At 42.5% G+C, this 24,332-nt stretch overlaps 1 protein-coding gene and 1 long non-coding RNA gene across 14 annotated transcripts; one reads left to right on the top strand and one right to left on the bottom strand.

The window, feature by feature from the left end:
• Window positions 1-790: 790 nt before the first annotated feature.
• On the top strand, window positions 791-22,548 carry LOC124258306. Of its 13 annotated transcripts, XM_046692386.1 has the most exons (9): window positions 1,104-1,322; window positions 2,065-2,151; window positions 2,895-3,271; window positions 3,586-4,155; window positions 4,693-4,763; window positions 18,945-19,002; window positions 20,792-20,844; window positions 21,848-21,959; window positions 22,450-22,548. In XM_046692386.1, the coding sequence occupies exons 3-9, from the start codon at window positions 2,908-2,910 to the stop codon at window positions 22,515-22,517; spliced, it is 1,296 nt and encodes a 431-aa protein (XP_046548342.1). In that variant the 5' UTR covers window positions 1,104-1,322; window positions 2,065-2,151; window positions 2,895-2,907; the 3' UTR covers window positions 22,518-22,548. The 13 variants fall into 13 exon arrangements, 9 of the variants coding, with proteins under 9 accessions (XP_046548344.1, XP_046548339.1, XP_046548342.1 ...); XM_046692388.1 differs by lacking the exons at window positions 1,104-1,322; window positions 2,065-2,151 and adding an exon at window positions 791-1,097; XM_046692383.1 differs by lacking the exon at window positions 1,104-1,322 and adding an exon at window positions 791-1,097 and having other exon boundaries at window positions 2,065-3,271.
• On the bottom strand, window positions 20,471-20,844 carry LOC124258308. The gene is made up of 2 exons (XR_006893561.1): window positions 20,643-20,844; window positions 20,471-20,553 (listed from the first exon to the last, which is right to left on the bottom strand). It is a non-coding gene; the product is annotated as an uncharacterized LOC124258308 (long non-coding RNA).
• Window positions 22,549-24,332: the final 1,784 nt, after the last annotated feature.

The following is a 24,332-nucleotide window of genomic DNA, read 5'->3' as shown; positions in this document are numbered from 1 at the left end:
TGCATTACTGGGAGAGGTATATTGAAGGTTTGAATTTTGTTATGATCCAAAGGAACTTACTACAGACATCTGCTAACAGGTAGAATTCAAGAGGTCGGGCATCGTATGGCATCCGAGAAGGGGCATTGTCGCGTTGTAGCATTGTCGATTTGTCGCCCTCTCAAAAACAAGTAAAGTAAAATGAGGCAAAATTAACCAAAGCACGACAATGCGACATATATATTGTCGCATTGTCGCGTTTTACTCAATATGTTATATTACATACTCTACTCAATATTTTAACAAAGCGCGACACGCGACAATGCGACAACGCGACATTTTCATGAAATGTCACGTTGTCACATTGTCGCGTGTCGCGTTTTAGTCAATTTTAGGCTTTTTTCACACATCTTAGATAGGGCGACAATGCGACAACGCCTCATATTTTGACCTTGAAAATTGTCGCTATGTCGCATTGTCGCCCTTTGGAGGAATCGAAAAATATTATATTATTCAAAACGCGACATGCGACATCGCGACAATGCGACAAATGGCCAAAATGTCGCGTGTCACGTTGTAGCGCTTTGGTTAATTTTGCCTCATTTTGCTTGTATTTGAGAGGGCGACAACGCGACAATGCGACAACGCGACAATGTCGCTTTCAGGATTCCATATGATAGGAGCAACGCCACAGCGAAACTTGGATAGTGCAGATCTATCTATTGCTTAACATCGTGGGTTTTTGTCCTGGCGTAAGCTAGTCCTACACCGATACTCACGACACATAAACAGACAATACCTGACTTCACACACGAGACTCAGCGAGGGACACCAACCTGCATATTAATTCTTTCCATAAAAAAATACGTTGGGTCCACTTACAGAGCTGTATTTAAAGTGTAAACCCCTGAAGCATCAGTGGTGTTGGTATATACGCCTTGACTGTGACCTACAACCCGGGTGTGGCAAGGGTAATGATCTGCTGCCCATCGGAACGTGTCAACGTTGGGTAACTATGTAGGTTTGCTTTAGCATCATGAGGTGGTTATCGTCAATAGAAGCTTACCAAGTGTGACGACGCAGTTGTGTTGACAAATTAAGTCCTTTCTATAGCTGAGGTAAGAATAGATTGAATGTCATCGACTCCCCCAAATACTATTTCTAGTAGCCTATATAGCATTTATACATATGACAGTAATCGCGAATGAATGCCATCAGCCGAGATCTGCCTTTACTGTTGAGGTGCAGGTTGAACGCTTGCTGTATGAAACTGAAATTTGACGCTGAGTGACAGGTTACCCAACAGGTGGGGTACAAGGCGGTGATGCTACTGGATGCCAGAGGTAGGGCTTATTTTGAACAGTCATAGTCGATGTCATGTTTTAAAATAAGAATGGATTACCACAATGCGTGGACCAACATTTTCTATACAGTAAAGTCGGTACTGAAAATATCGATATTGGCTTGAAAAGTCAAACATTGACGTGTTTAGAATTTAGTATATTATTCGGTGTACAAATGTATGAAGTGTATGTTATTGTTACGCGTTCGTAGTTTAGGCGGATGGGTAGCCTAGGCGTGAAAGAGTTCCCCTGTTAAACAGAAGATACGGGTCATATGTCTAACATCGATCCGGTGATGTCAGCACTCAAGATTTGTCCGTTTTTAAGCTCATTCAGTTTATTGTCGCATTTACTACGTCACGGTGAACATGCAGGTCGTATATATAGGTTATTCCAATGTATGACGTCATAGCTCATACTAAACCTGCAGAACGAGTTTGTTATCACAGAGGAACCTAGTTGGTGTACTGCAGTCTCAGGTGGCGGGCTCAGGTATTTCGTATGTTCACCGTTAAGAAAAAAGCAAGTACTTATATTGCGCTGCTGACTTGATGCAGGACTTGGAACTCTATTTACGTACAGCTATACCTCAATAATGGACTTGTGCCATGCCGTATAGTGCTGGTAAACGTCTTCTACACTTCACCGTGTGGCCTAATTGAGTTAAGGCAAATATACTCTTTAGACTCCCCATGCCAACGAAACCTTTGTAATATTGTATCTTTTGCTTCGCCCGGGACAGATACAAGAGTCCTGACGACTGCATTAATCCGAAAACAGTTGCAAACATGCCCCTGCTGTACATATGTGAGCCATGGTTGTAAAGAAGGTAACATTCTCATCCGTACCTTCATTTAAATTGGAGCAACATACATCATGCCCACAATTAGAAGCTAGTATAATAGATATTGTGGTTCCAATTAAAATATCTGATCATGAAACAAGAAAGTGTTCATTACGTTTGGTATTTTACCGTGCAGTGGATTGCTTCCATTGGCCGATGAACAACTAGTCCTAAGGATGTGTGTGATGCAGCTTACATTGACCGATGAATGACTGGTCCTAGGGATATGTGTGAGGCAGCTTACATTGACCGATGAATGACTGGTCCTAGGGATGTGTGTGATGCAGCTTACATTGACCGATGAATGACTGGTCCTAGGGATGTGTGTGAAGCAGCTTACATTGGCCGATGAACGACTGGTCCTAGGGATATGTGTGATGCCGCTTACATTGGCCGATAAACGACTAGTCCTGGGGATGTGTGTGATGCAGCTTACATTGGCCGATGAATGACTGGTCCTAGGGATGTGTGTGATGCAGCTTACATTGGCCGATGAATGACTGGTCCTGGGGATGTGTGTGATGCAGCTTACATTGGCCGATGAATGACTAGTGCTGGGGATGAGTGATTGACTTCCTACGAATCTTTAAGCCACATGTTTTAGCAACTGCATCACATGATGTGGGTGACCATAATCAATATCATTCTACATTGAAGCACAATCCCTTTAGAGGTCTACTGGCATGTTCTGTAATAAATACTTGATTTATAATGAGTCTGTGTCTTAGATTTTCCAGAAGCATGGATATATCATCTAACAATCAGGAACACCCTCCGTTACTGAAGAGTCGGGGGTCGTATATAAGGTATATCATACAAACGACTTTGACCTCTTCACAAAGTCCAGTCCCAGACTCTCAACAGCGCCATGTCCTAGAGCGGGTGTTTAACTATAGCCTTCAGCTGCTAGAGAAGAGACTCAGGGTCTCCTGCAACCGAGCAAACGTCCATAGTTTGAATGGGGATCAGTTGAGCATTCTGGAGAAGGAGTTACTCCGTTCTGAGGACAGATTGATGGAGCTCTTCATGTCTGAAGCTAGTTGTGAAGATGAACCCGATTACGAAAACCCTACAGATGATGACAGTGAAGCTGGAGCTAAAGCAGGTAGATTTAGATTGTTTTGTTATTCATCAAAACATCTGGACATTACAGGTTGGGTGTAACAGTATTTCAGTTTCATATTGACGTGAGAAATATTGGTTTAAAAGATAAGATTGACGTATACGAAAACCCTGCAGATAGGAATTGCTTCCATGGTAAACGCATGGGTGAAACCATTAGGCATGGTCGGAAACAACCCATTGCATTCACTACATCTTAATCTGGACAGATCAGTGGTTTGGGTGAGTAAGGGGTGGAACTATGTACAGCAAATATCTGCATCTTAGACGACTTGTCTACTTTGTATATTTTACCAGATCATCACATCTTCCCCCATGTACTCTCCCATCACCATGAAGAACTAATGTCATGCCTTAACACAAGGGGAACTCATTTGCTGGACATCATGGCTCAGAATGACCTCCTGAGTGAATCTGATGAAGAGGAAATTCGGAAACATGAGTCCCATGGAGAAAGGAATCAACGTGTTCTTGAGGTCCTTTCTACTGTTTCACCAAAGAAAAACATGCAATTCGTGAATGACTTCATTAAGGACACTAACCCCGACCTTGGAAGGAGATTGTCCCGATCTATGAGGGAACTGGCTCACCAAGATCATGAACATCAATGTGCAGCATGCACTGTTGTTACACAAATTGATCCAAGTCGCATTGCAAAGGTCATGTTTATAAATAAGACTATACCTTACAGCTTTTATAATGATCTCAGGAATCCGGCTGTCTCCAGTCAAACGAAATGGAAATGGATCAGAGAAAAGGAGTTAGACATTGCTGCAATAAACGCTCTACAACCAAAGTTTCAACATTTTCATGACATGTTTGGAGACCACAAACGCCTTATCTGCAAATGCGACAGTTTTACCGCTGGTAGGTACTAACTTCTCTCTAAATACATATAAACGTCTACGCAGTTTATGTTGAGGATTCTCTAACTTAATTACACCTCAAGCTCAAGTATCACAGAATCATCTAACAGAATTCCATGACTATATCTACCTGTTTCAACAAACTGATTCTCCGAAGGAAGAAAGTGATTAAATAGTGCAGAAGTATTAAAGTACATATGAGTGTGAACTTAACTTGTTAAACGTGTACATGTGAGTATGAACTTAACTTATTAAACGTCAAGTGACATGGCCATAACTATTCTTGTATTTTGCTGTTAGACTTGCGTTAAAGAAGTAAATATTCTGGAACTTTGTTCAAATGCACAACGGTTAGTTTTACTTGACACAATGCTTCTTCTGTTGGTATTCGTTTTAATGACTAATTGTAACAGGATAGTCAAATTCAACTGGAGGCCATCTATCATCTATCTATCAATTTACTTGTATTCCAAATAAAGCAATGTATCAATTTAAACCATTACTTTTCGTCATCTTTCCTTCTTTTTCGACATTTAAGATCCCCCCGAAGGCGTGATGACAAGAAGTTCTGGTGCAAGTACCTTCCGTAACTGGTTGTCCAAGAGCAAGGTAGGCGTATAGAGAGGTATACGGCTGTGTTGGTTGTGTGTATAGAGAGATACATGTATACGGCTGTGTTGGTTGTGTCTATAGAAAGGTATACGGCTGTGTTGGTTGTGTCTACAGAAAGGAACACGGCTGTGTCGGTTGTTTCTATAGAGAGGTATATTGATGTGTTAGTTGTGTCTATAGAAAGGTATACGGCTGTGTTGGTTGTGTGTATAGAGAGGTATACGGCTGTGTTGGTTGTGTGTATAGAGACGTATATTGATGCGTTGGTTGTGTGTATAGAGAGGTATACGGCTGTGTTGGTTGTGTTTATAGAGAGGTATATTGATGTGTTGGTTGTGTGTATAGAGAGGTACAGGTATACGGCTGTGTTGGTTGTGTGTATAGAGAGGTATATCGATGTGTTGGTTGCGTGTATAGAGGTGTATATTGATGTGTTGGTTGTGTGCATAGAGAGGTACGGGTATACGGTTGTGTTGGTTGTGTGTATAGAGAGGTATATTGATGTGTGGGTTGTGTGTATAGAGGCGTATATTGATGTGTTGGTTGTGTGTATAGAGAGGTATATTGATGCGTTGGTTGTGTGTATAGAGAGGCACAGGTATACGGTTGTGTTGGTTGTGTGTATAGAGAGGTACAGGTATACGTCTGTGTTGGTTGTGTGTATAGTGAGGTATATTGATGTGTTGGTTGTGTGTATAGAGAGGTATACTGATGTGTTGGTTGTGTGTATAGAGGTGTATATTGATGAGTTGGTTGTGTGTATAGAGAGGTACAGGTATACGGCTGTGTTGGTTGTGTATATAGAGAGGTATATTGATGTGTTGGTTGTGTGTATAGAGAGGTATATTGATGTGTTGTTGTGTGTATAGAGACGTATATTGATGTGTTGGTTGTGTGTATAGAGAGGTACAGGTATACGGCTGTGTTGGTTGTGTGTATAGAGAGGTACAGGTATACGTCTGTGTTGGTTGTGAGTATAGAGAGGTATATTGATGTGTTCGTTGTGTGTATAGAGTGGTATATTGATGTGTTGGTTGCGTGTATAGAGAGGTAGAGGTATACGGCTGTGTTGGTTGTGTGTACAGAGAGGTATATTGATGTGTTGGTTGTGTGTATAGAGGCGTATATTGATGTGTTGGTTGTGTGTATAGAGAGGTATATTGATGTGTTGGTTGTGTGTATAGAGAGGTATATTGATGTGTGGGTTGTGTGTATAGAGAGGTACAGGTATACGGCTGTGTTGGTTGTGTGTATAGAGAGGTACAGGTATACGGCTGTGTTGGTTGTGTGTATAGAGAGGTATATTGATGTGTTGGTTATGTGTATAGAGAGGTATACGGCTGTGTTGGTTGTGTGTATAGAGAGGTACAGGTATACGGCTGTGTTGGTTGTGTGTATAGAGAGGTATATTGATGTGTTGGTCAGTGCACAGAGGCATACTGACGATTTCAGGTCCACACCTACAATTGATCAGCACAGAGGCATAACTGATGCATAGAGGCCATACTGGACGGTCACAGAGGCATACTGACCATCAGACACTGGATCAGAGGCAGACACGGACAGAGAGGCATTGAGACAGACAGCACAGAGACGGAGACACTGGATGTGAGGCACACACACAAAGGAGAGGCACAGACACACAGAGGCAGACACAGACACACACAGAGACACACAGGACCATGGACAGACACTGATCAACGAGAGACTGACACAGAGGCACACACACAGACACTGGACACAGCACAGGCACACGGACAAGAGGCATTGACAGAGGCACAGACACACACAGAGACACTGACAGAGATCCAGACACACACAAAGAGGCACTGACACACAGAGACACAGCACAGAGACACAGGAAGCCGGAGAGGTGGCATAACCAGCACAAAAGGAACAGGCATGGACACTGACAAACACATTGGACACAGAGACACATGGCCACACAGCACAGTGAGGCACACAGCATGGACAAAGAATCAGAGACAGAGGCACAGACACAAAGACACACAGAGGTATAATGGACAGACACACACAGACACAGAATGGATAGAGGCATGGATGGAAAGGAAGGAAAATATAGAGGTATAATGGATAAAGAATATGGACAAATAGAGATCCAGATCCCACACACAGGAGCCAAAGAGGCACACAGCAGTATGAGAGTGTACAGGTATGGACACAAAGAGACGTGAGCATGGACAAAGAGATAATGGATGTGTGAGGCACAGGTATAATGACCAAGGACACACAGACACAGAAAGACACAGACACACAGCACACCAGGTACACAGACACACACAGCACACAGACACACAGCACACACACATTGGACAGACACTGACAGACACAGACACAGAGACACAGACACCCACACACACACACAGAGGTGAGCACACACAGAGACACACACAGAGGCACACACAGAGACAGACAGACACACAGACACAGACACGGCCACACACACAGACACATGATCAACAGGCATAGGCACACACACACACACAGCACACACAGGCACATGGACACAGAGGCATATTGATCCAGATGAGACAGACACAGGCACACACACAGGAGGACATTGACACAAAGAGACATGGACAAACACAGTGTATAGAGGCACAGGTATACGACTGAGCAGTGGACAGAGGAACAGGTATACACAGTGGAGCAGAAAAGAGACATTGACATGTATAGAGAGGCAGAGACGTATATTGATGTGTTGAAGTTGTGTGTATAGAGAGGCAGGTATACAGTTTGTGTTGGTATACGGTCTTGTTGGTTGTGTGTATAGAGAGAGTACAGGCATACGGCTGTGTTGGTTGTGTGTATAGAGAGGTACAGGTATACTTGACTGTGTTGGTTGTGTGTATAGAGGCGTATATTGATGTGTTGTTGTGTGTATAGAGGCGTATATTGATGTGTTGGTTGTGTGTATAGAGAGTACAGGTATATTGCTGTGTTGGTTGTGTGTATAGAGGTACAGGTATATTGATGTGTTGGTTGTGTTAATATAGAGAGGTATATTGATTGTGTGTTGGTTGTGTGTATAGAGAGGTACAGGTATACGGCTGTATGCTGTTGGTTGTGTGTATAGAGGCGCATATTGATGTGTTGGTTGTGTGTATAGAGAGGTATATTGATGTGTTGGTTGTGTGTATAGAGAGGTACATTGATGTGTTTGTTGTGTGTATAGAGAGGTACAGGTGTACGGCAGTTTTGATTGTGTGTATAGCGAGGTATATTGATGTATTGGTTGTATCTATAGAGAGGTACAGGTATACGGCAGTGTTGATTGTGTCTATAGAGAGGTATATTGATGTGTTTGTGTTTGTTGTGTGTGCATAGAGGCGTATATTGATGTATTGGTTGTGTGCATAGAGGCGTATACGGATGTATTGGTTGTGTGTATAGAGAGGTATATTGACGTGTTTGTTGTGTGTATAGAGAGATTCAGGTATACGGTTGTGTTGGTTGTGTGTATAGAGAGGTACAGGTATACGGCTGTGTTGGTTGTGTGTGTAGAGACGTATATTGATGTGTTGGTTGTGTGTATAGAGAGATACAGGTATACGGATGTGTTGGTTGTGTGTATAGAGAGGTACAGGTATACGACTGTGTTGGTTGTGTGTATAGAGAGGAACAGGTATACGGCTGTGTTGGTTGTGTGTATAGAGAGGTATATTGATGTGTTGGTTATGTGTATAGAGAGGTATATTGATGTGTTGGTTGTGTGTATAGAGAGGTACAAGTATACGGCTGTGTTGGTTGTGTGTATAGAGAGGTACAGGTATACGGCTGTGTTGGTTGTGTGTATAGAGAGGTTCAGGTATATTGATGTGTTGGTTGTGTGTATAGAGAGGTATATTGATGTGTTGGTTGTGTGTATAGAGAGGTACAGGTATACGGCTGTGTTGGTTGTGTGTATAGAGGGGTATAATGATGTGTTGGTTTTGTGAATAGAGAGGTTCAGGTATACGGCTGTGTTGGTTGTGTGTATAGAGAGGTACAGGTATACGGCTGTGTTGGTTGTGTGTATAGAGGCGTATATTGATGTGTTGTTGTGTGTATAGAGGCGTATATTGATGTGTTGGTTGTGTGTATAGAGAGGTATATTGATGTGTTGGTTGTGTGTATAGAGAGGTACAGGTATACGGCTGTGTTGGTTGTGTGTATAGAGAGGCACAGGTATACGGCTGTGTTGGTTGTGTGTATAGAGTTGAGTTGAGTTGAGTTGGGCTTTACGTCACATCGGCATTATTCCAGCCATATAGTGACGAGAACAAGTCTGCATTAATATACATTGTAAGTACAAAGTGGTTTCGTTTCAAAGACATACATTCATTACGTTGTCATTTTAGAACAGAGAATGTCATAGCACTAGATTGAAAAGCAGACACATTCGTTATTGACATTACACAGTTACATTTTATGATATAGATCGACTTCCCTCGGGTAGTTTAGTATCAGATGAGCGCTCACGCTGGAGAACAGATCTTTCAGACTGGTTGCGTGATAATGCGAGTCCCTTGCAGATGTAAAATCCACACATTCAAGCAGAATATGCTTGACGGTGAGAGCCTCCTCGCAGGAGAGACATATGGGGGGTCCATCCCCATCTGTTTTTAGCAGAAAGTCATGTGTAAACCGACTATGGCCAATACGACATCGTCGTAAAATTACTTCATCACGTCTTGACTGGCAACCCAAGCAGGTATAACCGACTGTTGGCTTCAATTCATGGAGTTTGTTTCTTCCTACTTGGGTGTCCCACCTTTTTTGCATCAAGTCCCGAGTATAGCTTTTGATAGTGGGTTTGAAATCACTGTACGGGATTAGCAGTGGAGATAGGGGCTTTTCAAGAGCTGCTTTTGCTGCAGCATCGGCCTTAGTGTTACCTGCTATGCCGACGTGACCCGGCAACCAGCAGAGGATGATGTCATATTGGCTAGTAGAAAGGTCGTTGTACAGTTCTAATATGTCCAGGATGATTGGGTGACTTGAAGTCACGTTTAGAAGTGCTTGAAGGCAGGATAATGAATCTGTAAATACGATGAAGTTTTGGACTGATTTTGCTGTTGAATGTAGGTCAGAGCTGAGAAGATAGCTTTGGCTTCAGCGGTGAAAATGGAACTGTTGTCGGGGATCCTAGAGGAGACAGTCTTGGCTCCAATGACTGTAGCGCTGGCAACTTGGCCATCGTCCTTGGATCCGTCTGTGAAGATGGATCTGTGAGTGTTATACTTCGAACGTAACTGGTTGTATTCCTGTTGGAACACCAAGGGATTTGTATCAGACTTTTTGAGTTTGGTGAGGGTAAGATCGACCTGTGGTTTCATCATTTGCCATGGTGGTGAGGACAGAAGTCGGTAAGGCGCAATGATGTTGAGATCAATTTTAGCTGCAGATATGTGTGGTTTGATCCTTATTCCAAGTGGTGGAACCAGGCTTGGCAGTTTAGGAAATAAGTTTTCATAGAGCGGGTTGAAAACACAGTTGTATGCTGGATTGGACTCATTTGAACGTAATTTAGTGATATACTGCAGTGAGAGTTTAATGCGGCGTTGTTCAAGGGAAGGTTCATTGGCCTCCGCATATAGACTGTCTACCGGAGAGGTCCTAAAAGCTCCCAGGCAGAGCCTTAGTCCTTGGTGGTGGATAGAGTCTAATTTTTCTAAATTGCTTTTGCAGGCTCCACCGTAGACAATGGAGCCATAATCCAGTTTACTGCGGACTAATGATCTGTACAGGTGAAGGAGGGTGGTCTGATCCCCTCCCCACTCTGTATTTGAAACTACTTTTAGCAAGTCTAAAGCCTTCAGGCACTTTGTTTTCACATATTTTATGTGTGGTAAGAATGTCAGGTGGCGGTCGAATATGAGTCCAAGGAATTTGGCCTCTTCTACTACTTTGATGGGAGTACCATCTAAAGTTAGGTCTGGATCCTTGTGTGGTTTGTATTTACGACAAAAGTGAATACAATTCGTTTTGGATTTTGAAAACCTAAAACCATTTTCATTGGCCCATTTTTGGATTTTGTTAAGGCAGAGTTGTAGCTGCCTTTCTATTGCGTGCATGTTCTTACCACGACATGAAATATTGAAGTCATCGACGAAAAGGGACCCATCAACGCAACTGTTCAGAACGTTCGTGAGGCTGTTAATTTTGATGCTAAAAAGTGTGACAGACAGGATGCTGCCTTGGGGGACGCCCTGATCTTGGTGGAAGTAGTCAGACAGTGTGGAACCCACCCGAACTTGGAATTGTCTGTTATTTAGAAACCGAGATATGAATTGAGGTAGTCTACCCCTCAATCCAAACTCGTGTAAATCTTTTAGGATACCATGTTTCCATGTTGTATCATATGCTTTTCTAAGTCGAAAAAAGATAGATACTGCATGTTGTTTGTTGACAATGGAGTTTTTGATGAATGCTTCCAGACGCACCAGATGGTCAATGGTACTTCGGTTTTTTCGGAAACCACATTGGAGGTCACTGAGGAGGTTATTGGTCTCCAAGTACCAGGTTAATCGATTGTTGACCATGCGCTCCATGGTTTTGCAAACACAGCTAGTTAGTGATATAGGACGGTAGTTTGAGGGATCAGTATGGTCGCGACCTGGTTTTGGTATAGGGATGATGATGGCATTGTGCCACGAAGGGGGGAAGTCTCCGGATGTCCAGATGTCATCAAATATATTTAGGAGTGTTTCCAAGCCTATGTCAGGGAGGTGTTTCAGAAGCTGATAATGGATTTCATCAGCTCCTGCCGCAGTGTCGTGAGCCTGTCCTAGGGCAGTACGTAATTCATGGAGGGAAAACGTTTCGTTGTAATCCTCCCATTATCAGAGTTAAAATTGACTGGTTTCTTTTCTTGTTGGGTTTGATATTTCTGGAACTGAGGGTTATAATTTGATGAGGAGGAGTGGTTTGCCAAAGTTTCGCCAAGTTTGTTTGCAATTTCAGATTTATTTGTTAGAAGGAGTCGCCATCTTTCAGGTGGTGAACTCCTGATTTTGACCCTTTGCCCTTGATCTTTGAATCATGTTCCACACCTTGGACATGGGTGTGCGGGAGTTGATTTTGACACATATTTCCTCCATGAGCGGCGTTTAGTTTGTTTGATGGTACGTTTTGCTCTGGCATTTGTCATTTTAACAGCATTCAGGTTATGCACTGTCGGATGTTGTCGGAAATATTTTTTCCGCCTTCTTCCTATTTTTCCTAGCTTGTTTGCAGTTTGTATCAAACCATGGTTTACGTATGTGCGGGTTTGCAGAGGACTTAGGAATACTTTTGTCTCCGATGGCATTTAGGACGTCTGAAAATAGTTCCATGGGGTCAGGAACATTCCTGAAGTTGTCCGGCTTAAGTTTTTCTGAACATAGGGTTTGGAATAAAGGCCAGTTGGCCTTAGTAAAATTCCATCTTGTTGATGGTGGTTCATCCGTGGGGTTGATAGGAGTAAGAATTGTTGGGAAGTGGTCGCTTCCGCAAAGGTCGTCATGGACCGACCATTCGAACTCATTTAAAAGATTAGAATCTGTAAGTGATAGATCGAGAGCAGAGTATGATCCAGTGGCAGGATGGAGGTAGGTGTTTGATCCATCGTTGAAGATGCATACATCATTATTGGAGAGAAACTCTTCAAGGATCTTTCCCTTACTATTTGTATCATTACTCCCCCATAGGGGGGTTATGGCCGTTGAAGTCGCCCATGATTATGCAGGGCTTTGGGAGTTGATCGTATAAGTTCTGAAGATCTGATAGGCGGACAGTTGAGGTGGGAGGGAGATAGAGGGAACATAGTGTAAACCCTATGTTCAGAGTTATGCGGACAGCAACAGTTTGTAGGTTGGTGTTAAGTGGGACAGGGCTATGGAGGGTGCCCTGCCTCACCAGGATAGAAGTGCCTCCTGTAGCTTTTACACCGGGAGGAGAAAAGGAGTGGTAGGAACTGTACCGACGGATGTCAAATTTATCGGTCCTTTTTAGGTAGGTTTCTTGGAGACAAAACGCAGATGGTTTGAAGTCTTGAATCAATAGCTGTAATTCATTATAATTATTCTTAAGTCCTCTGCAATTCCATTGGATAATGTTTTGTGGATTCATGGTGCTTCCACTGGTGACATGTCACGTGAACGTGAGAAAGCGTTTGATGAACTCCTATTGGTGTCTGGTGGAGATGGAGTTACCTCCATATCCAGAGGGCCAAAGGAGTTATGGACCTCGATGGGGACCTCTGAGGGAGAGGTGGCCTTTGGTTTTGTGTTTGGCGGTTGTTCGAGTTGCTTTAGTCTCTCTAGCCTCTTTTTTCCCTTTTCTGCGCGCAGTTTCTGTCTCTGGTTTTGGCATTTGTTCTGGTTTTGTGATTCAGAAGTTTTGACTTTTGGCGTTGGAGATGGAGTGGCTGAGATAGGCTGAGTTGTGTTGAGTTCAGTTGGCTGGGAAGACGTGACCCATGTCAGGTCGGTCTGACATGAGATGGTTGCAGTAGTGATGGTAGGACGGGAGACAGCAGCAGAGTAGGTGATGGTTGAAGGGCTGCAGTTAGACTTGCAACCCTCTTCTTTGCTTCGTGAAAGGAGATATTTTCTTTGTGTTTTATCTTCAGTATCTCGGATTCGCGTTTCCATACTGGGCAGAACTTGGAAGAGGCCATATGGTTACCACCGAAGTTTGTGCACTTCACTTCCTTAGTACAGTCGTTGCCCTCATGCTTGTCACCACAGCGGTAACAGACAGCAGAGGAACGACAGGACTTGGATCCATGTCCAAACTTTTGGCAGTTGTAGCACCGGAGTGGATTGGGGACATACACCTCCACATCAATGCTACAATAACCAGCTCTAATCGAGTCAGGAATGTTTGCTCGCGCGAACGTGAAGAGATAGGTGTTCGTTGGTTGAACAACACCATCCTTTTTGAAGGTAAATCGTTTGACGGCTGTGACGGATTGCTGAGAGAGTTCCTTGACAATTTGTTCTTCAGTCATGTCAGACAGGCATCGAGCTCTGTCCCGTACAATGCCTCTACACGAATTAAGGGTTTTGTGTGCTGAGACAGCGACCTTGATATTTACAAATTCTTGTATTTTGAGAAGATTTACAGATTGGTGTTTCCGGGTACATTCTATCAGGAGAGAGCCAGATCGGAGCTTTGTGACATTGGCAACCTCTCCGCAGATACCAGCGATACCTTTGGAGATTGCAAAAGGGTTCAATTGCAAAGGTTGCTTGTCACAAGCCTCAATAATCAGGAAGCGTGGCCAGTAGTCAGGTCGGGGGGGCGTACTCTCGTCAGACGAGGAATTGTCGGTATCCATATGTCTTCGTTTTGAACCGGGGTATTGGGAAGCCATGTTGTGGGTAATGTGGTTCGGCATCCCCTCTCCCCACCCACCGTGGAGTGTCAACAAGGACGATCTTATATTGCAGCGGGTCTCCGAGCTGCAAAACAGGGATAAGGGGATGTTATACTCCAGCGAATTTGACATGAAATGCTGTAGCTGCCTACCAGATTAAAGGTCAGGATGGTTCTGTCCATGACAATCAATTGGAGACGTACAGAAATCGGAGGTCAGCATCACCAGATTGGCCCATGAGCCACCGCCTTCTGTGCATGGGTCTGCGAGGCTAATTTGTTTCGTAGAATAGTGTTAACATTTTGAAAATGGTCCAAAGGGTTATGTAATACCACGTTTTGTATAGACATTCCATGCACAGGGCAAGGCGTGACCAGCCGATTGGTAGAATCGGGCCTATTCTACCACCCGTCTAGGCAAAGTTAGGGTCGAAGTGGTGTGTTGGATTAGTGAACACTATTGCCGGTTCCGTCATCCTCAACCACCAGACTCCCTTCCTCTGCCGACACAGGGATGCAACCCACGGCAAACGGGTTGCCCAATTTGTTCGCCTCTTACGACCAGCAATGGGGTGCTGTGGACCTATTCGACCCCGGGTCCACACAGGGGCGAAGAGCCATTGGCGTTACCCAGCACCCACCACGAGGAGGTTGCTCTTCAAGGGGTGCCGTGTGTATAGAGAGGTACAGGTATACGGCTGTGTTGGTTGTGTGTATAGAGAGGTATATTGATGAGTTGGTTATGTGTATAGAGAGGTATACTGTTGTGTTGGTTGTGTGTATAGAGAGGTACAGGTATACGACTGTGTTGGTTGTGTTTATAGAGAGGAACAGGTATACGGCTGTGTTGGTTGTGTGTATAGAGAGGTATATTGATGTGTTGGTTATGTGTATAGAGAGGTATATTGATGTGTTGGTTGTGTGTATAGAGAGGTACAGGTATACGGCTGTGTTGGTTGTGTGTATAGAGAGGTACGTGTATACGGCTGTGTTGGTTGTGTGTATAGAGAGTTTCAGGTATATTGATGTGTTGGTTGTGTGTATAGAGAGGTATATTGATGTGTTGGTTGTGTGTATAGAGAGGTACAGGTATACGGCTGTGTTGGTTGTGTGTATAGAGGGGTATATTGATGTGTTGGTTTTGTGAATAGAGAGGTTCAGGTATACGGCTGTGTTGATTGTGTGTATAGAGGCGTATATTGATGTGTTGGTTGTGTGTATAGAGAGGTATATTGATGTGTTGGTTGTGTGTATAGAGAAGTTCAGGTATACGGCTGTGTTGGTTGTGTGTATAGAGAGGTACAGGTATACGGCTCTGTTGGTTGTGTGTATAGAGAGGTATACGGCTGCGAGTGTTGTGTGTATAGAGAGGTTCAGGTATACGGCTGTGTTGGTTGTGTGTATAGAGAGGTTCAGGTATACGGTTGTGTTGGTTGTGTGTATAGAGAGGTACAGGTATACGGCTGTGTTGGTTGTGTGTATAGAGACGTATATTGACGTTTTGGTTGTGTGTATAGAGAGGTACAGGTATACGGCTGTGTTGGTTGTGTGTATAGAGAGGTATATTGATGTGTTGGTTATGTGTATAGAGAGGTATATTGTTGTGTTGGTTGTGTGTATAGAGAGGTACAGGTATACGGCTGTGTTGGTTGTGTGTATAGAGAGGTGCAGGTATACGGCTGTGTTGGTTGTGTGTATAGAGAGGTATATTTATGTGTTGGTTATGTGTATAGAGAGGTATATTGATGTGTTGGTTGTGTGTATAGAGAGGTACAGGTATACGGCTGTGTTGGTTGTGTGTATAGAGAGGTACAGGTATACGGCTGTGTTGGTTGTGTGTATAGAGAGGTACATGTATACGGCTGTGTTGGTTGTGTGTATAGAGAGGTACAGGTATACGGCTGTGTTGGTTATTGTGTATAGAGACAATATATTGACGTTTTTGTTATTGTGTATAGAGGTACAGGTATACGGCTGTGTTGGTTATTGTGTATAGAGAGGTATATTGATGTGTTGGTTATGTGTATAGAGAGGTATATTGTTTTGTATTTGGTTGTGTGTATAGAGAGGTACAGGTATACAGCTGTGTTGGTTGTGTGTATAGAGGTGCATTGATGTGTTGGCTGTGTTGCATAGAGGTTACAGGTATGACGTTGGTTGTGTATAGAGAGGTATATTTATGTGTTGGTTATGTGTATAGAGGTATATTGATGTGTTGGTTGTGTGTATAGATAATTACAGGCATACGGCTGTGTTGGTTGTGTGTATAGAGAGGTACAGGTATACGGCTGTGTTGGTTGTGTGTATAGAGAGGTATATTGATGTGTTGGTTATGTGTATAGAGAGGTATATTGTTGTGTTGGTTGTGTGTATAGAGAGGTACAGGTATACGGCTGTGTTGGTTGTTGTATAGAGGCAGGAGATATATTGCTGTGTTGGTTGTGTGTATATAGGGTATTGATTGGTTACACGTATAGAGAGGTACAGGTATACGGCTGTGTTGGTTGTGTGTATAGATATTGTGTTGGTTGTGGGAGGTACAGGTATACGGCTGTGTTGGTTGTGTGTATAGAGAGGTACAGGTATACGGCTGTGTTGGTTATTGTGTATATAGAGGTACAGGTATACGGCATGTGTTGGTTGTGCATAGAGAGGTACAGGTATATGCTGTGTGTTGTGTTGACGTGTGTATAGAGAGGTACTGTAGGTATACGGCTTTGTTGTTGTGTTGAGGTGTATAGAGAGGTAGAGGTATACGGCTGTGTTGGTTGTGTATAGAGAGGTACAGGTGTATACGGCTGTGTTGGTTATGTGTGTATAGAGGTACAGGAGCTGTGTTGGATACGGCTGTGTTGGTTGTGTGTATAGAGAGGTGCAGGTATGCTGCGCATAGAGGTATATTTGTGTTGGTTGTGTGTATAGAGAGGTACAGGTATGCATGTTGGCTGTGCTGGTTGTGTGTATAGAGAGTGTAGTTGTGTGTATAGAGAGGTACAGGTATGCAGCTGTGTTGGTTGTGTGTATATTATTGTATAGCTGTATTGGTTGTGTGTATATACAGTGTATAGAGGTACAGGTATACATTACAGGTATACAGCTGTGTTGGTTGTGTTATGTGTTGGTTGTGTGTATAGAGAGGTATAAGGTATATTGATGTGTTGGGTTATGTGTATAGAGAGGTATATTGTATATTGTGTTGGTTGTGTGTATAGAGAGGTACAGGTATACGGCTGTGTTGGTTGTGTGTATAGAGAGGTGCAGGTATACGGCTGTGTTGGTTGTGTGTATAGAGAGGTACAGGTATACGGCTGTGTTGGTTGTGTGTATAGAGAGGTACAGGTATACGGCTGTGTTGGTTGTGTGTATAGAGAGGTACAGGTATACGGCTGTGTTGGTTGTGTGTATAGAGAGGTACAGGTATACGGCTGTGTTGGTTGTGTGTATAGAGAGGTACAGGTATACGGCTGTGTTGGTTGTGTGTATAGAGAGGTACATGTATGCGGCTGTGTTGGTTGTGTGTATAGAGAGGTACAGGTATATTGTTGTGTTGGTTGTGTGTATAGAGAGGTACAGGTATACGGCTGTGTTGGTTGTGTGTATAGAGAGGTACAGGTATACGGCTGTGTTGGTTGTGTGTATAGAGAGGTACATGTATACGGCTGTGTTGGTTGTGTGTATAGAGAGGTACAGGTATATTGTTGTGTTGGTTGTGTGTATAGAGAGGTATATTGATGTGTTGGTTGTGTGTATAGAGAGGTACAGGTATACGGCTGTGTTGGTTGTGTGTATAGAGAGGTACAGGTATACGGCTGTGTTGGTTGTGTGTATAGAGAGTATTACAGTAGGTACAGGTATATTGTTGTGTTGGTTGTGTGTATAGAGAGGTATATTGATGTGTTGGTTGTGTGTGTATAGAGGAATTGTTGTGTGTATAGAGAGGTACAGTATGGCCGTGTTGGTTGTGTGTATAGAGAGGTACATGGTATACGGCTGTGTTGGTTGTGTGTATAGAGAGGTACGGGTATACGGCTGTGTTGGTTGTGTGTATAGAGAGGTACAGGTATACGGCTGTGTTGGTTGTGTGTATAGAGAGGTACAGGTATATTGTTGTGTTGGTTGTGTGTATAGAGAGGTACAGGTATACGACTGTGCTGGTTGTGTATATAGAGAGGTACAGGTATACGGCTGTGTTGGTTGTGTGTATAAAGAGGTATATTGATGTGTTGGTTGTGTGTATAGAGGTATATTGATGTGTTGGTTGTGTATATAGAGAGGTATATTGATGTGTTGGTTGTGTGTATAGAAAGGTACAGATAAACGGCTGTGTTGGTTGTGTATATAGAGAGGTACAGGTATACGGCTGTGTTGGTTGAGTGTATAAAGAGGTATATTGATGTGTTGGTTGTGTGTATAGAGGTATATTGATGTGTTGGTTGTGTGTATAGAGAGTTATATTTATGTGTTAGTTGTGTGTATAGAGGTATATTGATGTGTTGGTTGTGTGTATAGAGGTATATTGATGTGTTGGTTGTGTATAGAGAGGTATATTGATGTGTTGATTGTGTGTATAGAGAGGTACAGGTATACGGCTGTGTTGGTTATGTGTATAGAGAGGTATATTGATGTGTTGGTTGTGTGTATAGAGAGGTATACGGCTGTGTTGGTTGTGTGTACAAAGACGTGCACTAGTATTTCTGTATTGATACTGTGTATAGAGACGTATATTGTTCTGCTGGTTTTGTGAATAGGGACACATGTTGCTGTTACATCTGCATGCATTTAATTACATGCTCTTCTTGATTTTGTTCTTTGCAGGAAGGAGAGAGGAGTGAAATCACCCAGATGAAGCATGACATATATACAATTTCCAGGAGTATGTTTATCAATCCATATCATGAAGCATGGATACTCAGCACATATATGTACGAATGCAACACTCATCTCCATAAACCTTAAAGAAATGGTTCCCGTTTTTCTTTTGGCGCTCATATGGACTCGGTGTCCCGAGTAATTGAAACACTTGCTATAAACCGGCGTCCATGTTTCAGATTTGTACGTGGACACAACACAAGTTTAACACCACAAGTGAGTGAGTGAGTATGGTTTTACGCCGCTTTTAGCAATATCCCAGCAATATCACGGCGGGGACACCAGAAATGGACTTCACACATTGTACCCATGTGGGGAATCGACACCGGGTCTTCGGTGTGACGAGTGAACGCCTTAACCACTAGGCTACCCCACCGCCCCCTAACACCACAAGGTTTACTTTATATCATGTAATTTGCACGTGGAAACGCAACACGAGAGGAATTATCAGTTGATATAAAAACTCGATCTAAAGGATTATCCGAGAATACGTTTATAAATTAACCACTTTTAATTTGCAAAGTTCGTGAGACCACTTTGAAAAACTCTAAACTATGTTACTCAAGCAATTAAGAAACGTATATTTTTATTTGTGGATATTGCTGGATATCGAACAAGGTAACTGCCTGATATTATTCATATGCCTTTTGTCGGTTGTAATTTACATTATTTGCATTTTGTTGTCGTCTATTTGTTGTAGCATTGAACAGAATCACTCCGCTACATTAGCGTTAACATTGGCACGGTCTTCGATGCGAGACAGACAACACTGTCAAAGTTGTATTCACAAGCCTTTTCGTTATAGGCGTGTATATGCAAAATATGATTCAATTAGAAAATCTGAATGCCTAAATACCACAATCATTTTACAACTATACTTAATTGTTCTATCAAGTTCAAGACGGCTAATAAAAGTAATAATCGGTAAATTAGGCCATGAGGAACAGTTTCAGTTTCTACTAGTCTCCAGGAGATGAAACTTGACTTCAAAATGTTTGAAATTGTTGTCAAAATAAACATGATGGATATATTTTTCAGCCACTGATAAATTAAGGTTTCAGAAAAATGACTACATATTCGAATTTATTCCAAGACGAATCTGTATTTGATCTTTGATCAGAGTGGCGATACGCCCTGATACCATTAAATGCGCTTAGGGCTGGCGCAGCTAACCAGTCAAGAATTATGGGATATCTTCCGGGTACCAACGGGGTAAAAAAACAACAGGAAAAGCAACACGTAGGTAGTCCCTTGAAAATTATTTCAGATCAGTGCCTCTTTAAACTGAACTGACACGGAAATATACGTGATGACGATGATTATGATTTGGGTATTTTACGTGCGCTTTCCGATATGATGCGCATGTCGCACACCGGCCCGCCAGGCCATTTAGTGTTTGACCAATAGATTATGATTATGACCGAAAGATAGGGCAACCTGAAGGGGCGTTGGGGTTTCATAATTATTTTTTGTATGAAGTTTGAAATTTGCCGGAAGTGATAGGGGAAATATACTTTCCTGTTTGTGCATATGTATGCTAAGATGATTTGTATTGCTATATGATACCTTTCATCACAGTGAGTGAGTGAGTTTGGTTTTACGCCGCTTTTAGCAATATTCCAGCAACATCACGGCGGGGAACACCAGAAATAGGCTTCACACATTGTACCCATGTGGGGATTCGAACCCGGGTCTTCGGCGTGACGAGCCAACGTTTTAACCACTAGGCTACCTCACCGCCCCTTCATCACAGTGTATTTGTTAACTAAAGTATCTTATTCAATCATGTTTAGGTGTAGAGGATATAAGAAACCAAGTTTTCCTGTCCGAACCAGATGGCCATGAGGTAAGTACAAGTGTGTGTTCACGTAATGAAAGGTTATGTTAGGTATCTACTATCTTAGAGGCATTCAGTGTTCAACCACTACATTTAGGTAGCCTTCGTTATTTGTTTGTGACTTGAAATTGATATTGTACTATCGTCACACAGCATTACAACAGAAACGTGCGTGTGTGTGTGTGTGTTAATGTTGTTTCGTGTATGTGTGTAATCTTAAATGTTTGCATTCATTTAGGGACCGATCATAACTTATGGCTGGGGTGGTGGTGACGATGATTTTTTTTTTTTGGGGGCACTCATTTTGTTCTGGGGAGGTTGGGGGCATAGATTTTGTACATACGAATATTAACATATTATGGTTAAAAATAATGGTTAGGGGTGGGGGTCATTGATTTTGTACATGGCATGCGGGGGTGGGTGGGGTGGGTGGGGTGGGGTGTTCACTTACTTTGTACATACATTTTAGGTGGGTCATTCACATTGTACAAGCTACTCAAAACAAAGCATCATCCCCTACCCCCACCATAAATTATGAACGGTCCCTGAATAATGCAGCCGAAACATGGACTTTTCTACAAATGAAGACCTTGTCCAGTCTGAGGAAGGGTGGCTGTAACATATCATCTACACAGGATCCTAGTACAGCAGTTTCCTGATATTTGCCACACCTGCATATGGTAATGATATTTGCCACACCTCCATATGGTAATGATATTTACCACACCTGCATATGGTAATGATATTTGCCACACCTCCATATGGTAATGATATTTGCCACACCTGCATATGGTAATGGTATTTGCCACACCTCCATATGGTAATGATATTTGCCACACCTGCATATGGTAATGATATTTGCCACACCTCCATATGGTAATGATATTTGCCACACCTCCATATGGTAATGATATTTGCCACACCTCCATATGGTAATGATATTTGCCACACCTCCATATGGTAATGATATTTGCCACACCTCCATATGTTAATGTTGTCATTTCTGTTTCAGCAGTACACAGGTGTTCCCCGCTTTGCGTCCTCGATTGACGTCCATCATGACACAGATATGTACGGAAAGAGGGACCGGCGCGTCTGGAGACCAGCCTTTCCCCAAAAACATGGTATTGTTTGATCTGATCAAAATACATTTAGCATGTTGTAAAATGTGTCTCTATTTAACCTACTGACTCAAGTTGCCCCAGGATTTGGCTTGATCCCAAAATGGTATTTGACCGTTAAGAAAATATCGATACGTACAAGTGTCACCAGTTATGGCGTAGGTAACTATTTATGTTAATCATTTCATTCAATCGGTCCGTCGATCCATACTGTAAAGTGTACACATTCATTGTTGCACATTAAAGGTTTCAGAAAACAGTGATCCCCAAGTTTAGTCAATTTCCTTCCAAAGTAATGCATATTGGAAAACGGATTCATGTGGTAAAGACATGACTGTCATTTAGGCCTGATTTTTTTTTTTCAAAATCAATTCTACACAATTTGGTTGTGATGTCTGTTTAAGTTTTATTTCATCCACACTCGTGTTAATATAGCCGAATGCCCCTTAATGCATTTTTTTCAACAATGAGTGAAAGTGAGTTATTTCTGCAGGAGAAGACAAACCCAAGAAAAAACGCCAGAACATATTCAAGAGACTCCAGAATAGACTACGGAAGTAAACGTCATTCTTTTCTTGAGTGAGGAGATCAGGGGTTGAGGCTTGGCTAAGGACGATGGTTAATTAGGGAGAGATGTCAAAGTTTTCATTCGTTCCAAATCAGGACCGGTATTAGATGTTAACACGGATGATGGGTAAAGTGTGGAAGACACTGGACACACATCCCCGGACTATGAATGGCACTGGACTGAGCGAGACAAGCAGCTAACGGCAGCGATGTATAAATGTCATGTGCCAAAACCCTGACGGGGAAGTAGTTATAGCGCTCACTATTTAACATTAATAGTATTGTTGTACCAAACTGTGATACGTACACATGGGTTTGTGAATCTATGGCTATATTTGTCTGTGATAAATCGTATTTTTATATTGTAGCTTGTCCGTGTTCACTGTTTAATTTCCTGTACGGTAGCTTTATTCTATTTTATCGTTATATCACCTTCCTTCATCTAAAGAAGTTTAAATTAGAGAAGGTGTAGTCAACATGTTCGGTACTTACGTTGCCACAAATGTCACGGAAAGACCTGCAGGATTTGTTCGTTTGAAGACTGCCGCAGTGAACAACAATATATTTATATCACAGCGCCATGTAAATATCGTCATTGGGGCACGTTGGCAGGCACGTGACACTGCTTAGTGATTGAATTGGCAATGCTTATTCACCAAGTGTATAGAAAAATGAGATGCGGATTAATATACCAGCCAAATGTTCAATAAGATCCTCACCTTATATACACTTGGAACTTAATTATCACCCCAAATATATTTCATCATAGTGATGTAGCTATCGAGGATGATGATATGTCAATGATGCCATTGTTTAAAAGCATATTTCAGGGTATGTAAAACAAAGTTTCAGTTTAAAAGGGTTTGCTAAAACGCAACCCACATGCACGTGAAGCATGTTACCCAGTAAAATCATGAAACGCACTACCTCTGCCCGGTCGTTCAAGAATATAAAACTTGTGGATATGCCATCCGTTCCATCCATACGTGTTAACATAACGAGAAGACTTTCATCGGGATGGCAGATAGTGGGTATGCCTTCAGCTAGCGTGTCATTCAAGGCCACTGGGCGTCAGTTTGGTTACTGCCACTCTGTCATCAGTAGAAACTGATGGGTTGTAGCCCATTAGTCATACTCCCATTTCTCATACGGCCACTAGTCATACGGAACGGACCGGATTAATTAAAACAACAAAGGCCATGCTCCCTACCATATAATAGACTCGCCCGCTTTTCTTGTGTGAGATCCAACTGCTTGTCAAACATAAGTTGATACGTCGACTCTGCATACCGATTGTTTTGAATACGTTCTTAGAAAAGCGGGGTAAGAATATCATTCCATTTCCGATTCGAATTAAACTATTATGCCAATTTAAGGAAATACTCCATATGTCGCTGTTAAGGATCGACCATGACCATGGCTTGAAACAGCCCTCGAAGGCCAATACGTCCGAGCATGTCTTATCACAAGGTCAATAAAAAAACGCATATTTAATGACGTATTCTTTAATTCTTTAACTGCCAAAGTAAATGTTTCCAAGTGGTACCTATCAAGGATATAAACCAAGCTAAAGACGCCACAGTAAGAAAACGTGCTGACATCAGTATGTTGTCACGTGATTACAGTCACAGGTAAAGAATGCAATCACACGCAAAACAGGGTTGGTCCTGCAGGATCGTTTAAACATAGCAATATTGTCCTGACGCTGGCGTATTGGCCTGTAACAGCGTATTGGCCTGACACTGCCATATTAACCAGTAATAGCGTATTGGCCCGACGCAGGCGTATTGGCCTGTAATAGCGTATTGG

The sequence above is a fragment of the Haliotis rubra genome, unplaced genomic scaffold (genome assembly GCF_003918875.1).
Source record: "Haliotis rubra isolate DU_JTF1 unplaced genomic scaffold, ASM391887v1 Scf69, whole genome shotgun sequence".
In the NCBI taxonomy this organism is placed as follows: Eukaryota; Metazoa; Mollusca; class Gastropoda; order Lepetellida; family Haliotidae; genus Haliotis; species Haliotis rubra.
Note: the sequence above shows the minus strand (reverse complement) of the source record. Positions and strands in the feature narration are given on the sequence as shown.

What these genes read in the sequence shown, in the direction of transcription:
- LOC124258306 (XM_046692383.1), top strand. Translation starts at nt 2,878, where the DNA reads ATGAGTCTGTGTCTTAGATTTTCCAGAAGCATGGATATATCATCTAAC. An exon ending in CATATATACAATTTCCAGGA is followed by an intron (nt 19,003 to 20,791) that starts GTATGTTTATCA and finishes AATCATGTTTAG; the next exon opens with GTGTAGAGGATATAAGAAAC. An exon ending in AGCCTTTCCCCAAAAACATG is followed by an intron (nt 21,960 to 22,449) that starts GTATTGTTTGAT and finishes TTATTTCTGCAG; the next exon opens with GAGAAGACAAACCCAAGAAA.